Source organism: Haliaeetus albicilla, chromosome 11 (genome assembly GCF_947461875.1).
Source record: "Haliaeetus albicilla chromosome 11, bHalAlb1.1, whole genome shotgun sequence".
NCBI lineage: Eukaryota > Metazoa > Chordata > Aves > Accipitriformes > Accipitridae > Haliaeetus > Haliaeetus albicilla.
Window position 1 is genome coordinate 34978925 of NC_091493.1, and position 17403 is coordinate 34996327.

Consider the following 17403-nt stretch of genomic DNA (forward strand, 5'->3'; position numbering starts at 1 on the left):
GCGGCCGGGGGCCCCGCCAGGGAAAGGGAGGCGGAGGCGGAGCCGGGCCGGGCCCGCTCCCCGCGGCCTCCCGGGCCTGGCCTCCGCCATGCGGCGCGGCCGACGCCGGCAGGCCTCGGCCATTTCTTCGCGGCAAGGCGGCGCCGCGCCGCTCCCGGGCGGCCTCTCCTCAGCGCCAGGAAGGCGCCGGCCGAGACTCCGCGCTGCGGGGCCGCCCGAGGAGCTCCGGGGGCGGGCCCGGCCCGGCGCGGCCTGGGGGTAAGGGGGGGGGGGGAAGAGGAGCGGTGCGGGCTGCCGGCCGCGGCGGGGGGAGCAGGAGGCGAACCGGCGGTGTGTGGGTGGGAGTGGGGCGGCCCGCACTGACCGTTCGCCCGCTTCAGGGCATTCTCGGGCCGCTGGAAGTACACCGGCATGATGGCGGCGGCCTCTCCTCACAGGGCGGCGGCAGCGGCGGCGGCTCGCTCCGTGCTCCAGCCAGGCAGCCTGCGAGGCCGGAAAGGGAGGGCGGCCCGTCACCCGCGCGCGCTGACGTCGGCGGAAGCGGAAACCCCTCCCTCCCTCCCGGCGGGGCCGTTGGCGGCGGAGGCGGGGCCGGTGAGGCGATCGTGAGGCGATCGTGAGGCGGCCGGCGGGGAGCCGTGGCTTCAGGCTAACGGCGTGGCTGGTTTCCGCTGTTAGCGCCCAAATGACATCCCGTGCTGTGCCGGGCGTCCCGGCTGGAGGTTCGGGGGCGGAGGGGTGAGGGTGCAGGCACCAGGTTAGGGTCGCCGCAGAGGCAGGGGCCGGTCACAACGGGGTGTCCGGGGGTGGGTGCCGCCAGCCCCGCGTACCCGTCACTTGCGGGCAGTCCCTGGCTTGATCGGAGCCTCGGTGGTGGGTGGCGGTGGCCCTCCAAGTCGGGAAGCCGGCTTGCGGAGCTCCATGAAGCCGTTTGGCTGACAGACTTGAAGCTTTTAGGTTAACTAAGTAGTTCAGTGCAGGAGAACATTTTGGCAAAGAAGTCATCACCGTGTGCTGAGCCTTTGCTCTTTGCAGCTTGTTCAGCCGGTTCAGAAATTGTACTCAGGGGCAGTTATGCAGAAAGGCCCTTCTGTGTGCACATAGTCACCGTCAGCTGCAGATTTCATTCTTGATCTTAAAAACTTGGGGAACTACTGCAGAGGAACTCACCCGTTCCTCTTAAGAGCAATAGTAATAGCAATGTATTCATACTATTGTACCACTAGTGCCAGTGTATATTTTTCAAAACCACTGATATGAAAATTTCTATTGGCATATGGAGGGACAATAGAAGCTCTATAAAGGTGTGTGAATTACGCACAAAAGTCCTGTAACAGCAGTAGCAAAAGCAGTAGAACAGCAGCAAGTGAACGCGTGACTAACGGGGTATTTTGGAGAAGTACACGCCAGAATAGTGCATCTCCACGTAAGGCATTGAACACAGTATGCTTTTCAGTCTTTCAGCAGAAAGGCACACCTCTGCAGCTAGATCATTGATGACATCATCACTGTAGCTGTGACCCTCTGCAGCCCCGGCTGTCTCACACTTGTTTCTTAAGTATATCCAAGCATAATTTTTCAAAAAATACATAGGGAGGTGGAGAGGAAGTCTGTTTATGATGACTAAAGACAGTCTGTTCTTATCTTTTGAATTTCTGGTTTGGTACATTTCTTTCTGTACACTTTTTGCTTGGTTTCTTTTTGCATACTGTCCATGTTAACCATCTTGCATGGCTACCAGAAAGCTTTATAACTGTTACACAACATATTTAAAAATTTACTTTTAACGTTGGCTTGTAATCAGAGTTTATTGCTAAACAGAAAAATAGTTAAAACTAAGAACAAGACGCAGTCACTGTTTGGAAGCTTTAGCACCATCACTGTATCCCTGTAACACTGATCCCTTTCCACTCTATTGCATGAGCCTCCATTCTAGAGTTAAAAAAAGGGGGAAAAAAAGCAACTTTGCTTTTTCAGGCTCTCTTCACTTGGGAGTGTCTTCATGTCCTTGTGTCCCCGGTCTCCCTTGGAGATCCGGTGAGCGGTATTGTACACAGTGTTCTCCATCAGGCCACACTATTGATTTATATGACGGTATTTTAGTTCGGTCTGTGTTCTGAACTGTCTCTGGCAGCCTAGTTGTTTCCATTTCAAACCACGGTGATACATTCAGTAGAGTCTTCATTAAGCTATTTATAGTGCTGAACAAGTCCTTTTCTTGTCTTCATAAAACTAATTTAAAAGTCTGTCAGATGAGTACCAGAGACACCGCCCAGGTCTGGGTGGCAGCTCCCCAGCATCCGCAGGCTGCCTGTGCCGTGTAGCCGGAGCCAGTGCCAATCCTAAGGCCTTGCAGAGCCTTCCCTGGGGGGCATCTGCACTCTGGCAGGGGACTGCAGGTGCACTACCTGGTATTTATCGCTGTTTTAGAACAGCATTTGCTCTTTGGGAGCCTGCTTCACTTTTTAGAATCTCTCTGAAGTTCCTGAAAGCCCTCCAGGCTTGAATGAATCAGACGATTTTCTGTCGGGAGCAGCTTTTACAGGCTGACTCCGCATGTCTCTTTCTACACGATAGCCAAGTATATTGAAAGTGTGTGCTTTGACTTTATGAAAATCATATGATAGGCTACCCTTTGGTGTGTTCCCTAGCCAGGCGTGATCCTTGACGGGCCTGGCCTCTCTCCCAGGACTGCACGTTTTCTTTTAGCAGTTTCTGGTGCTCCTGTAGTTATCCCAGGTATTTTGAAAGTTTTCTTCTTCCTAATCTGTTTCTTCTTCCTCATCAGCAGCTGCTCTGTGCCATTAGCGGAGTTTGCGCACTATGCCTTCCGTACGTGGTATTCAGGTACCATTGTTCATCCAAACTTGAAAAAGAGATCTTTTAATTCGCCAGTAAACTTGTTGATGCATGGAGTTACTCAGCAATACCTGTTACGCTTTATCAATACTCCTCACCTTACTCAGGCCGCCTTTCAGGCACAAACCAGCCTTTCTGCGTGCTCTGTAGGGAGGTCTGCATTTTAGCCTTTGTTCAGGGGTGCAGCTTCTGGCCGTGACTTCGGGAGGCCGTTGCCAGCAGGGCCACCTCCTTTTGTGTAACACCGCAACGTAAACCGTGCCTTGTGACTTAGAAAGCGAGATAGCGCAGGCAATGAAAAAAGACTATATTTTTTTCAAAAGCCTTTTTTTTTTTCACCCCCCAGTTACCGCTGGAAAGCAGGCTGGCAGATACCACAGAAGGTGTGAGGGAGGCAGCTGGAGCCCCGCCAGGGCGGCCGAGGGCGGGAAAAGAGGAGGGCTGAGGAAATGGCGGCCGGGGGCGGGGCTTGCGGCGGGCGGGGCCCCGGCGGGGGCGGGGCTTGCGGCGGGCGGAAGGCGGCGGGGCCGGGCGGGGAAGGGGAGAGTAGGGAAGATGGCAGAGCCGGAGGCGCAGCTGCTGCTGGCCGTGGGGCTGATCGGTGAGGGCCCTCCCGGCCCTGGGGAAGGGCTGGGACGCGGGGGGCTGCTGGGAGGGGGGCCGGGCCGGGGCTCGGGGCCGGTTGGGGGCGGGGGGGGCCGGTTACCAGCGGCCCGCCGAGCCGCGGGCGCAGGGCCTGTCCCGGCCGGGCGCTTGCCAGCCTGTGGTTGTGCGGAGGGGTGCCCGCTGGCTGAGGTCGGCGTCTTGGTCTGCTTGTTGCAGAGCTAAACCGGCCGGAGAGTCTTAAATTCACGGCTTCTGAGGTTTCTGCTATGAAATCAGAAATAGGAGAAGCAGGGAAAATCATAGGTCAGCTGGTCTGGGTGCTTGTTGGTCAACGCGTTGCTCAAATGAATGTGTATTCAAACTCCTGGTGCTTTTTTGACCTCGTGAAGCAGGTCAAGAGTGGATACTTGTTAACGTTTAAAAAATAAAACCCGTAGCACAAGTGCTGCCCTACAACTTAAACTGTAGCGGCAGAACTGGATGTCTGGGGTCAGGGTAAGGTGGAATTTTAATCTGATTCCAGGAAACAAACCTGATTAACCCATCGATTTACTTCCTTGCTGCTGTTTGGCATTCTCACAGTGAACATCTTTCCACCATAGAAAAAGACACCAATGGAGATGCGTTGTGGGTTTGGTGTTATCCGTCCGTAACAGCTGAAGTGAGGAGTCTGTTGCTTCGAAAGTGCTGCCTTACAGATGAAAATAAATTGCTTCATACATTTGTATTTGGCCAGTATAAAAGGTCGTGGTTCTACATTACAACTGTGGAAGTTCAAGACTCTCCAGCCTTGAAAAAGGTAGGACTTGGCCAGCTGTTTTTTCAGTAGAGTGCAGGGAAGACTTCTGCAGAGCTTTCTCTGGCAGTTTAAGCAGTGTTTTCCCAGTGTATGCTATGAGGAACGGAAGGGATGTAAGGTTTTGTGTGCTCCCAGATGCAGTTCTTACCCAGCTGTCTAACCAGTCCACATGTTTCATTTTTCACCAAGATATATATCAGATGGAATTGCAGAGGGATTGAGATATTCGTTGCCCAATTTAGATTCTTTGTATTGAAACAGAAATGCTATTTCATGCCATCATTTCTAGTTACTTTGCATTTCAAGTTCAGCAATTAATTTTCTTTTTTTTTTTTGTCAGAAAGTTCTATAAAGGGTCTTTCATAGTGTGCGAAATCTTCTTTGTATAGAACTTAATGCTTTTTGTTTTTTCCAAAGGGTTGAGTTATATAGGTACTTTCTTTTCCACTGCATTGATAACTGAAAGACTGCAAATATGCTTGTATCTTCTATACTTTCCCTATTATGAAGATCATTAAATTGTCTGTTAAGTTTATTCAGTTTTCGTATTTTATGCTATATTGTTAAGTAGAAAGATAATGTGGTAATTTTGCATGCCCACAGCAGAATGTTGCTTGCCTTTCCTCACTCCCAAGCTTACATCTCCTATGAGCCTTAAAGGTGTAAAAAAAATTAAATAAAATAATGTGTCCTGGTGCTGTCACTGACAGTGCAGTGGGAGATGCTATTTAAGGAGGACACATGAGCCTGGTCGCTGTCTGCAGACTTTTAGCCTCATACTGTCCCAGCTCACAATCACTCAATTACGGAAGTTAAAGAATATTTCTGTTTGTGGGCCTGATATCCATTAATTTTTTTCCAGTCTCCTTCTAAATATGTTGATGCTGTCTGCTTCCGCAGCCTCCTTGGGCAACAAATTCTGGAAGTTTCCTGCCTGCTGTGGGCAAGAAAAATGCCTTTTTCTCTTTTAAAATAATCTCATGAGATTAAAGGAAAGCAACTCTTACAGCGTAGATTAAGCAAAAGATAATATGTACTAAAGCTGACTCAATGGAAATGAGTCACATCAGAAATCCGTTAACCAGGGGTTTTCTGCAGTTAGTAACTTGGATCTGCTGCTACCGCTCACTTTTTTTTTTAATTGAAACACCTTGTCAGAGTACTGCAGTAAGTTCAATAACGTGAAGAAGACTGTTCATATGGTGTCATTAAATCAGTTGTGTATTTTTCTGTGCGTGTGTCTTACCCAGGTGACCCATTTCTCCATTGTTCTGATGGCCAAAGACTTCAACCCAGAGAAATATGCAGCCTTCACTAGGATACTGTGTAGGTCTGTATAAAAGCTGATTTGAGGTACTACTGTGTGCATGTTTAGATCTTGCCAAGGCAAAAGATTAAATTTCATTGTGTTTTGTTTGCATTTCGTCTAAAAATCTGCTGGAAATTCAGTCCTACAAACTGTGAATCAGATTATATAAATCCTTGATTTGAGCTAACCTTGAGTTCATGCGATAGGTGTTGGGTGAATGTCAGATGCCCAGTAGGTTTTAATGTGTCTTCTCCAGACACACACTCATTTTCTCTGAGAACATACTTTTAAAAAATATAAACGTTCGGGAAGAGATCAGTGCTGTGTAGTCAAGGTCACCATGTGTATGGTGGACAAGTTGCGTCCCTCCACAGCATCTCTATTAGAGATGCTTCTTGCAGCTCCTCAGTACTAAGCACAGCATGCAGGGACGTTCTTGCTTTTCCTCTGGGAAAACAAGAGCCCTCTGCCTCTCGAGGTCTGCGGCTCAGTCTTCTCCCTTTTTCCAACCAGACTGCCATCTTCTGCTTCCCTTGTCCCGTTTACTTACTTTCCTCCACATCCCCATTATCATCATCTCTCTGCATCTTTCTTTGCTTTTCCTTCAGTTCCCAAATTAGTTGGGTCCCGGCTCTTGATACCAAGAGTATTCCCTGAGATTTTGCATATAATTGGATGCAGTTGTGAGACAGACTTGGGAATGCCGTCAGGCTTGCTAGTTCTGTAGGGTACTGAAAAACTGAGGTTGTTCTTTTTCACTGATACATGAAATATTTAGATTCACTGTGAATAATTGTTTTCAAATCCAGAATGAATTCCTCTAAATATGATAATTGAGTTTCAAATGTGACATACGTCTGTACTATAGCTAGTATGGAAAACAGATAGTTGAGAGCTTCAGTGCTATTCCTGAAGTACCTTAACCTGTAAAATAAGTTATGGTGTCTCTCTGCTGTCTGGAAGACAGCTAGAAGTGCATGGGTTTTGTTGGTGTGTGGTGGTTTTGTGCTGTAGGTTTTTTTGTTTGGTTGGTTTTTTATGAGTATCAAGGACATGTGTTTTATGTTTTTCTTTCATCATTTAACAAAGAGTCCAGAAGAATGTCTAATGATACTTGGAAAAAAAATGAAAAACTAACTAGTCACATGGTCTGCATGTAATAACAGGAGTTACTGTAGCAGTTGCCTTTTCATAAAGCAGGTACCTTCCAAGCCTGCAAAGACTCTTTAGTCTGGATACCTTCTTACACCTTTGTGTTATGTTTCCATATTGGTAAATGTTGGGTTTTTTTCATAAAATGGGAAACTCAAAAAAAAAAATAAAAACAAGGTAGGGGTTTTTTATCCTAAAAGACATGTTTCTGTGTGCATGTTGAAAGTCTTCTAGTTTAGTATTTAAAACCTTAACCAGGTGTCCAAAATAAGAATTCTTGCCAATAATATTGCTGTTTGTGATACTGTGATTCATTTTTTTTTTCCCATATGTCTGCTGGTACTGTTTGCAGTCAAAATACCAGACTCTTTTGTTTTCACACAGAATCTACTTGAAGCATGGAAGTCCAGTTAAAATGATGGAGAGCTACATTGCAGTCCTTACAAAGGGGATCTGCCAAAGCGAAGAAAACGGATCTTTCCTCAGCAAGGATTTTGATGCTCGGAAGGCTTATCTTGCTGGTTCCATCAAAGGTTAATTAATACTAGAAGTCTCTATTCTGATTTCTGTTGTACAATATAAAATACAATCCAGTTTTCATGTGTACTTCAAGTAAATAGTGTTAACAGTATTATTTGTGCTGTTACTATTAAGCTTCTTCAGAAAGCAAATGGTAATATCAGCATGGATATCTTCTATAAAATAATTTTCCCTGATTTTCTAGATATAGTATCTCAGTTTGGAATGGAAACAGTTATCTTGTATACAGCACTGATGTTAAAGAAGAGAATTGTAGTGTACCATCCTAGAATAGAAGCTATCCAGGAGTTTACCAGGTACTTTGTCAATCCCTACCTCCCCACCCACCCCCAAAAGTCCAACAAATTTTGAACCTTCACTGAGACAAATGCCGATATTTTAGGGAAAAAAAAAAATTTTAAATCTGTTTATTGAAATACTGCTAAATCCCTCTTAAGGCTTTAGCTGTGCATTCATAAACTTGGAGAAATTTAACTGTAGAGTGAGTGATAAACTCTGCTTGCACTGCTAGTAGAAATCTCTGTAGTTCATGTATATGCATGCCAAATGAGACCTAGTCATACTAGTTCTTCCTTATGACATGCATTTCACACTGTAAAACTTTAATCAGTGTAAGTAAAAATCTCCATTGTGTCAAATACCAATCTAATTTCCCTAGGACTTTGCCTGCTTTAGTGTGGCATCGACAAGACTGGTCAATTCTTCATTCATATGTACATCTAAATGAGGAGGAAGTGGAAGCCTTAAAAGCCTGCACAGGTAGTGATAATTTATTAATCAAAAATATAAAGAAAATTTAATTTCAGTTTCTATTGCAAGGTCTTGCACCAGTACTCTTTGGGAGGAAAACCCAATAACTTTGCTATTAATGCTACTGTTCAAACAGCATCATTTCCTTTAGAAAAGGCAAATCAACTAAACAAGTGCGTTAGAAGATAACTAGTTAATCTGGTGTTTCTGGGTGGATCTGCAGCAGTCTACCCCTAATTACAGATGCAAAGCAGCTTTGAGACTTTTTTGATGTTGTGATGAGAGGGGTTGAAAGTCTTACTGTTATACAAAAGCAGCTCACTTTAGATAAGGTACCTTTTTTTTTCCCAACTTCTGCACATAGCAAGTAACTGAATTTTTAGGATTTTTTCTTTTTTTTCAGTTCCAAATTTTTATGCTGACTGCTGCCAGTGAAGTCTCTGGCTCCTAATCACAGGTGGACTTTACCAGCTATGTAGGAGTTTGATCTGTGTGACACATTGCTGTGTATGCGTAGTACTTAACACATAATCCAGGAAGAGGCCCTTGGTTTATGCAAAGGTTAGCATGATGCATAATGTGGCAATTAAAAGGCTTCTCTATACAGAATAATGAGCAAGAAGACTACTCATCTTTAATATTTCTACTGCATTACCAACAGTGCTTGTTTCAGCCACTAAACATCTTCCACAGAGAAAAGCTGCTCCAAGCTTGCTCACCTGGCATGCTACAAATAAGAAAATCTGCTGGTTTTATTCTTCTGTTCCAGTCTAATACTGACTTAGTGACTAGCAGCTCTGGAGTGGAGATTCTTTTAAAGAAGTAGTTCAGTGGCTTTTTCATTTGCAAATGAATAATTTTAGTAGCAAGTTGGAAAGAGAGTTTAAAATTTCAAATGGGTAACCTTTTTATATTGCATGGAGTGTTAGGGGTTCATTCATGTTCAAGGCAATTTTAGAAGTTGATTTTTAAGCTCCTCGGAAGTGAAGCATTCTGCTGGACACGCTTGTTAAATGACTGATAATATCAAGAAGGCAACCTCATGGGTTCAATTGAGTATTGTGTCAAATACTCTTAGAACAGACTTTAGGACTGTGATTTTTCTGCAATATCTTGGTTCTGTTTATGAAGATCCTAATCTTTCCAAAATTCTGCTCTCTAGGTTACATTGCTGGATTTACAGATTCTGAAGTGAACAGTAGACCAGACCTCTACGATGTGTATGTGAATTTGGCAGATAGTGAGATCACTATTTCCCCTGTAGTAAAAGGTTGGTTGCTTTTCATATTTTGGATTTAGAGGCCATTTATTTCAGAGTTGATAGTAATTGGTGAACCTTGCTGTAGGTCAAGCAATCTTGATCCTTCTTCCATCCAGGTTCTGAAAAGTCAGTATGCAAACTTCTGTCTTCCAGTTTTATTGAGACCCTGGAAGACTGGTGAAAGTTGGAATTTGGAAAGACATGCTTTGTCTTCCAACAAACGTATGACTGAGATTTCAAAACATCCATGTTAGACAATTACATGGAAGAGACATTCAGCTGAATGCAGAGATATCACATGAGTCTTTAGAAAAACATTGCACTAAATACTTGGAGACTGGGGGCTCTTTGAAAGGAAAGCTTGTATGTTGTTTGTCATCTTGCTGCTCCTTGTCATCTGCTTGTGGCCTCTTCAGAGGTAGATAATTTGACTGCTGATATGTCAGGTTACTGCCTTTACTGGTAGATTTCAAATGGCAGTCATGAAAAGGACTCCTTGTTTTGGCTTGTTTACTCATAATGTATTTCTAGATGTCACAGAAATGGTCATTTTATGTGAACGTGTGCTTTTGTGTTTTGGGTTTTTTTCTTACTCAGAGGCAATGACAATGGGAAAACTTCACAAAGAAATTGGACAACTAATTGTTCAATCTGCAGAAGATCCAGATAAATCAGACAGCCAAGTCATTAAGGTTAATATTTTATTTTCATTTTTATTTTTAAATCTAGTTAAATTACTTCTATTGCTAAATCTTGGTGGAAGGGGAGGAATAGGAGGAAGATTGTCCCTGAGAATCAGTCAATCTCTTCTACCCTCTGCTTCTTTACAAATGAGCATTTTTATTCTTCATATAGGTTTTTAAGGATGACATACTTGGTTTATATTATCTCTTGGATAACCACATTGCTGAAGAAATGTCAGAAGTTTTATTGATTGTAAGACTTCCAGTAAAATTAGTTTCCCAGTTTTAGTCTACAAAGCATGTATTTTGCTCAATACCTTGTCAATACCTTTCAAAGAGTCCTACTGAGATACGGCTTCTCAGCTGTAAAGCCTGATTTATTTTTTTTAAGATGATGGGTTTTTTTCACTTCCTCCCCTATCTAATAGATTATTAGATATTTCACAGCTGAGTGCCTCAGTCAAAAGAGCTCACTCAGGCCAATGAGAGGAGCGTGTGGAGTGGCTATGCTCCCTTTCTTCAACGTCACACAAGAGCAGGCTGAAGAGCTGTTGCAATTTTGCCTTAAAATAATTGGGGTCTTTAAATAAAGTTAACTATTTATTTATCATTATTTTCTTTTTGTTCTGTATTGATTTTTTTTTTTATTAAGTGTATCTTAAAACATTTTAATACCTAATACTATATTCATGGTTGCTTGTTTTTCTGTTCCTGAAGGATATTTCTCTGAAGACAAAAGAAATCTTGGCTACTTTAGCCTCACTTACCGAAGTTTCTGATGGCAATGAAAAACCAACCCTTAATTCTGAGGCCCTGAAACAAAAGCGATTTCCACCAGCTACAGAAAACTTTCTTTTTCATTTAGCAGCTGCTGAACAAATGCTCAAAATCTGATTTTGATGCACTGCAGTGTTACGGACCAACTCAAAAATACTGTCTTTGCCATACAGATAGGAATACTTGGTATTTTATATGGAAAAATTAAAGGTATAAGAGTGAATGTCATATTTACCGTGATGTAATGCAGAATATTGGAGCTTGACGCGGAACATATGGAGGCATATTTGAGAACATTCCTGGTGTCATTATCTTCCCCAGCTATAACTTTGTATGTATGGCTCCTGTATTTCATATCACAATGTGGGTGCATATACAAGTAGCAGGCTGTGCCAGACATGATTATAGTGGCCATTTGTCCTGCAGGTTCTAGATGTCGGACAGCTCTGTTCTTGCTCTGACATGTCTTCCTGAGGTCTGAACATGTGCTGCAGCACACATGGTCTAAAACCAGCGCAGTTTGGATGTGCTAGTCTCTGCACAGGGATGCACTGAACACGCAGTTGGGCTGAGTGCGTGTTCTGGGCTTTCAGGTATGTCGGCCTGTCAGATACTGCTCTTGCTTTGGACTGCCCGATACCTGGAAATTCCAAATAAATGGACAAGTTCTCTTCTTTCTACTTGAAAGTGTCTAGGTGTTAAAAAGGATGTCTGGGAAGGTCTGACGTGGTAGCCTTAGTATATAAAGGAAGAGGTATTTTAAAGCTCAAGTGGGAGTTGAGCACCTCTTTTGGACTCTTGCCTTAGCGATCTTTCCCCCTTTCACTCCGTTCCATGCCTTTGATGGAGGGAAAAAGAGGACAGGATTACTATATTTAAAATGGAGCTTCTTAGGGGGATCACAGACAAGTGCTGCTTTACAGCTGGAGTCATTTAAGAAGTTGTTAGGTTTCTCAGCTGAGGAGATACTTGGCCATTCATTCCGTAGAGCATCAGCCTCTTAAACTGCTTGAGCTGTAACACAGGTACTATTTGATGGTGCTCTGTGTAGACTAAATGTAGATGGAAACTTTTGAAGTAATAGTGAAAACTGGGAAATAGTTTAGAGAAAATTAAAATTTGCCTACTTGTTTGGTTGCATAGCGATAACTCAAGAGTTTGTTTGTTTGTTTTTTCATTGAGCAGCCTGAAACTAACTGCTTTGTAATCTTCTGAGAAAAACTTGGATTCTTTGTAGGGAAATACACTGAGCCAAATGATCTGTATTTCTTCAGAAATGTCCATGACAAATCAGTCAATTCTGCAGTAGCACTTTGTTATAAGAAAAAAATAACCTTTTTCCAGGCCTTTGTACAGATAGGGTGTAGCATGTGGTTTTACATAGAGATTTTATACTTATGATTAAAACTTTAGTAATCAATATTTATATTGTTAAATAATTGGATGTTTGCTATTCTGAACTGGTAGAGCTTATCAATAACTATGTGCAAGCAATATTGGTTTGAAAAAGGGTTGTCCTTTTGCTATGTATCATATGTTAAGGAAGTCTATTTTAGAATGTGGATAAGGAATGTGGCATCTATGTATAAAATGGCTAGTTATTACAGTCAGTAAATGAAAGTGCTTCAGAATAATCCCCTATTTTCAGGGGTGTAAAATTCTAAATACTTAACTCTGCAATTTAAGTTCTGAACACAGAAGAGTGGGCCTTTTTTTTTTTTTTCCTAACTTTTGAGAAAAATACTGCAATTGCCTTCATTTATCTGTAAGTGCTCTGTGGCTTTTTTTGCCCACTTGCCCATTACTGTTTTTTCTTAATGGTTCTTTAGTATTGCTGCTTCTGTTTTGGGACTTCCACAACAGTTGGAACAGCAGAACTACAAAATTATGCTGAAAATTCCATTCAGGACCTACTTTAAAGTCCACTGAAACTGAAGTCTTTCACCAAGAAAAATCTGAACATGCTTTCAGTCAGCTGTCTTAACACCACATTGTAACTGTGAAGAAATTCACATAGTTTCTTATTAACAAAAAGCCTTAAGGTGTATCATTAAGGTCGTATGGGTGTTAGAGACAACCACAAAAAGCAGAGAAGCTCAGTTACAAACTAAATATTGAATGCTTACTTTGCTTTCTGTTTTGGAAATGTTTAAGTTGAAAATCTTTGGTGTTGTGTTAGATCTTGTATTCTGACATTTGTGCGAAACAAATGAAATATAATTTTGCACTTAAGGAACTGGACTCATAGCATGCTTATGTCTATTAAAATCCTGAATAGACTACCCTTTAATTTATGTAAATTTATTCTTCAGTAGTTGTGACCACTGAGTCACAGGCCTTAGCTCTTAGTTTTGCAATACTGGGATTAAGCTACAGCTTGATGTTTAGGTCAGAAATGACAAAACTGTTTGAATGTGTAGTAGTACATCTGTGCTGATTTTTCTTTTTGTCAGTGCTGAGAAAGGTGTATTGGCCTCCCTCGGCTTCAGTACCTTCAAAAGACTGTCCTAATGTTCTTGCATTTTCTTACTGACTTTTGACACTGTTTCCTCTCAAAATGGTTTAGAATAAAATAGAAAAATCTGGAAGGTCAGGACAGGGAAAGATTTCTGCTTATTTCTCACTTCCCTTTCCCCAGGATGCATACAAGCAGACTGTGTGTACAGTTGCTGGGTTTGCAAAGTCAGATGACATCCTTTTCTTCTTCCTCCTAGAAGCAAAGACTGTGTAATATGAAATTTTCATTCATACCTTCTCATCTTGCTTCCTTTCTGTTCTTTGATAAACACGAAATGGTGAATGATGGTTCCTGTCAACCTGCTAAGAGACATGCCTCCAAAAGTCATGCAGAATGATGGTTCCTGTCAACCTGCTAAGAGACATGCCTCCAAAAGTCATGCAGCATGTAGAATAATTGAAAGCCTTGAATTCAAATGAAAATAGTAGCACTGCTCCTTCCTCAGCTGAGGCAAAAGTTATTCCCTGTGCACTCCGCCTCACTCGCTGCCTGTGTGAGCCGGTTATTGTGATGACAGCTGTAGCATAACATCTGCACTACATTTGCAGATACTGGAAGGTAGATAGCGAACACAGCAAAGGCTTGCAAAGGGGAGTGGGATAAATGTTCAATCCCTTCAGCTGTGATTTTGCTGAGTAAATTAGACTAGTCCCTTAAGGCTAACTCTGTGTTGTTTCTGATGCTGCCATCCCTGGGGTTTTAGTCCCTGGTATAAGCTGGCCTGCCTTGTTTCCCCTGCAGGCAAGCATGTGGGGGAATGTTCTGATTGAGAGCACTATAATGCTGTGTAACCTGGAAAAAACTGATGCAGGACATCTGATAGCATCCATCTTAAAACTACAGGCTGCTTCTGCTTTCAACCTCTGACTGCTACCAAAAGGGGCTAATGAGGATTTGTTAATAGCATGTTGTGAGATGTTGTTTGAAGCAGCTAAATTTCTAGATAAAAAACAAGCTGTAAAGCTCAGTGTAAGAAGTTCACAGTTGCCTTGTACTGCCTTACACCCTTCCCTAGGGCGCTCTCTGGCTGGAGTCTGAGTCAGAGGGATCTTTGTCAGGTGAGGTCATTCCTTGTAGCTGCCGAATGATGTGAGACTTGGGAGGAGACTCCAAAGACCAGGCAACAGCTCCTTCCCAAGCGACACTGTGCAGCACGTGGCCTGGTGTTTGCTGTCTGATAGAGAAGGAGCTGCAGTGCAGGGCTCCCTCCCCACCTGCATCCTTCCTTCCTCCACCCCTATGGCCTGCATGGAAAAATAGCGTGGCTGTGTTACAGGCTTGGGAGTAACACAGGGACACAAGCTCCAGCTGAGGAAATGCTTTGATCTCAGTATTTCCAAACATGGGAGTGGCTGCTTTTATTTATTTTTTTTTTTTAAGCTGCATTAAAGGGATATAGAAGCCTCATTGTATATTCCTAAATTTCAAGATGACAAGCTGGGTAGGCAGGGAACTGCTACCGTATTGTGCTGTACTGAGACAGGCTTTCCTTGAAGCTGAAAGCTTCCATCTATTGTAGTTTACCACACCTTAAACTGGTGCCACCACTAATGCACTGTCACTTAACACACCTGCTGGCCAGTGCTAAAGGCAGGAGACAGACCTGCCTTGGGCTGGTATGTTGTTAATGTATTCCAAGTTACAAAGGGGAAGGTTTTCCTGTAGGTGCTGACGCTCCTCTTAAGTCCTTCAAACATGATGCTTTTCTGCTTGTTCCTGTCTTGTTCCCCTCACTTATCTCATCCCTTTGGACTGCCAGGTGTCTGGCAGTTCTAGTCTCATAATGACTTTATTTCAAGACCAAGGATGACAGGGCCTTTTTAGCAACATATTTTCCCAGCCCTTATTTGGGAAGCAGCTGAGTCACCCAGGCTGACAATTTAAATGGCAGATGCCTGCCCTCCTCTTCTGGAAAATTCTGGTTAGGGCAATAGAAACATTTCGGAGAATGGGGGAAAGAGGTATTTTAATAACCCTGAGGGGGCTGAGTTTAATATGGCAAACTTCAAGTATTCAGTAAGAAGCTGGTAGAGTTTGGTAATGGGCAGCTATAATAACAGACACTATTACCAGACCTAGTCCATAAGCCTTACTCACAGAGTTGTAATGACATCAATTTGCTTAAAACATCCAAGTATGGTGCCAGAGAATTTATAGCTTGTCTAGTTATAATGACAATTCAAAGTTCATGAATGTGTTATCTTCAATTTGTTGGCTTTGCTCTGTTGTCGGTTGTTTTGGGTTTTTTCTCTTTGCTCCCACTGTGGTTCACATAACTAGCATTTACTTTAACCGTTCTTAAATTATGTTTAAAAAAGGAGTGGGGAGAGGTCTGTGTCTTCATTGCAGTGCCAATTAATGTTTACTGAGAGTGGAATTAGACCCCATCTGAGTTTGCCTTTGGTATGTTATTGAAGTAGGATTAATAGAGAAATGGGGTTTTAGAGAATTTAACTGTAGGATGTTAGCTGTGCCACCTTTATTAAAGATTTGGAAGGAGACAAACACTTCCTTGAGAGAGGCGGTATCTAAGGAAAAAGAGCAGGGCAAGCCTCCTTCTCCCTAGTGTCCTCCCAGCTCAGGAGAGCTGAGGCTGATGTGACCTTTTCTTTTTGTCTTCCCTTTTGGCTGCCATTGGAGATGACATTTGGCTAGGCAGACTTCTGGTCTGATGTAGCACAATTGCTTTTACGTTGTTGACCCCGATGGGATTTTACTATGTACTTAAGAACATGACCCACAAAGGCAAGGCTAAGCGATCCCTGTTGAGTTCAGTAGGTGTAAATGATCTTTTCCCTTTAGAAATTCACTACAGTCCTCCAGTGGAGGTTTGCCATTCTTAGGCTTGGCAACTTACAGACAGTATCCATACTGTCTTCCTGGAACAGCTTTATAGCACGCTCCCCTCAAGTTACAGGTCATCAGGGTGGGCTGCTACTCCCCTGTCCTCTTTCCTTGTTTGACCCTTCGCTGCAGTAAGTTGTTAGAGGAAGGCTCAAAAAAGGCAGAACTCAGACAAGAAACTAAACTCACCCCCCTACTTCCTGCTTTTGTTCAGTGCCAAAAGCACAGCAGGAACTGTTTTCCTGCAAGAGACCAGGCCTGCTATTTTTCCTTCCTTTGCTCTATGCTGCTGTCTTCCTGTAGGGATGGAGTGGATGGGGAAATCATTGGTTTTCTCACACAGCAAAAAGAAATCTAATCCTCCAGCAACAGGAGAGCAGTGACCTGTGTATTGCACTCTTAAGGAAGATAAATTATGGCAGACTTTGGAGGCTGTACATGTAAAATTATTTCTGTGAATGTGATTATTATGTTATTTAGTGCATATTTATCCTTGTCACACACAGCCTTAGCAGTGCCTCACATAACATCTTCAGTGATCTTAGAGCTATCTCTCCCATGACTCCTGCCTACAGTTATCACAACCACAGGGTCTCCTGCCAGTTGCAGAGCTTCATTCTATCTTGTTCCCCCAGGAGAAGGTCTGATCTTGATTTTGTGGCAGGTCAGCAAACCATATGAAAGCAGCTGTACTAGGCCAGACCAAAGATCTAGTCAGCCAAATGTCATATCCCAGTGGCCACCAAAAGTAGACATAAGAGAGTGAGAGCAGGCAAATAAGCTGTTTACCCCTTCCGCTCTCCAGTAGTATGGAGCTTATGATCTTCTTTTGCTGGTGTAATTTCCATGAATTTAGTATCCTTCAGTGGATTCCCTTTGATGGAAATGCTCATTCTCCTTTTCAATTCATGTCAGCTTTTAATATCCATAATGCCCTTTGGTAAGAACTTCAAAATTCAACTACATGTTGAGCTATCTGCCACTACCCTTAATTCTGCTCCTAGTGTTAACAGTCCACTCGCAGGCCAGTCATGAAGCTGGATTATTCCCTCTGCCAAGCTCATTACTTTTCCCTTATCCATTGGGTATTTCACCTGTTTTAACATGTGGTAGTGGAAGGTCTTTCTGCAGCTCTTCGCAGGCAGCCCTGGTCCCTTGAATAATTTCATATGATCAGCAAAATTTATCACTGCACTGATCAACAGGCTAATCCTTATGCCACATCTCAAAAGACAGCTTTTTTTTTTGTTTGGATAAACACTGTTAACCTGCAAAAGTGGGGATTCCTCATTGTCCAGCACAAGG

At 43.1% G+C, this 17403-nt stretch overlaps 2 protein-coding genes across 5 annotated transcripts in view; one reads left to right on the forward strand and one right to left on the reverse strand.

The window, feature by feature from the left end:
* Window positions 1-526, reverse strand: part of EIF3A (eukaryotic translation initiation factor 3 subunit A) — a 35939-nt gene extending 35413 nt beyond the window's left edge. For both annotated transcript variants that reach the window (XM_069797089.1, XM_069797088.1), the window contains exon 1: window positions 365-526. In XM_069797089.1, the coding sequence (XP_069653190.1) occupies window positions 365-413 (49 nt within the window). In that variant the 5' untranslated portion in view covers window positions 414-526. The remainder of the gene's footprint in view (window positions 1-364) is intronic.
* A 76-nt stretch (window positions 527-602) lies between these two features.
* On the forward strand, window positions 603-11423 carry DENND10 (DENN domain containing 10). Of its 3 annotated transcripts, none has more exons than XM_069797092.1 (9): window positions 603-722; window positions 4068-4264; window positions 5515-5594; window positions 7110-7258; window positions 7450-7561; window positions 7924-8024; window positions 9178-9285; window positions 9874-9968; window positions 10677-11423. In XM_069797092.1, exons 1-9 carry the CDS (start codon window positions 686-688, stop codon window positions 10851-10853), a joined length of 1056 nt encoding a protein of 351 aa, XP_069653193.1. In that variant the 5' UTR covers window positions 603-685; the 3' UTR covers window positions 10854-11423. The 3 variants fall into 3 exon arrangements, with proteins under 3 accessions (XP_069653193.1, XP_069653194.1, XP_069653192.1); XM_069797093.1 differs by lacking the exon at window positions 603-722 and adding an exon at window positions 739-757; XM_069797091.1 differs by lacking the exon at window positions 603-722 and adding an exon at window positions 3378-3460.
* The last annotated feature ends 5980 nt before the right edge of the window (window positions 11424-17403 follow it).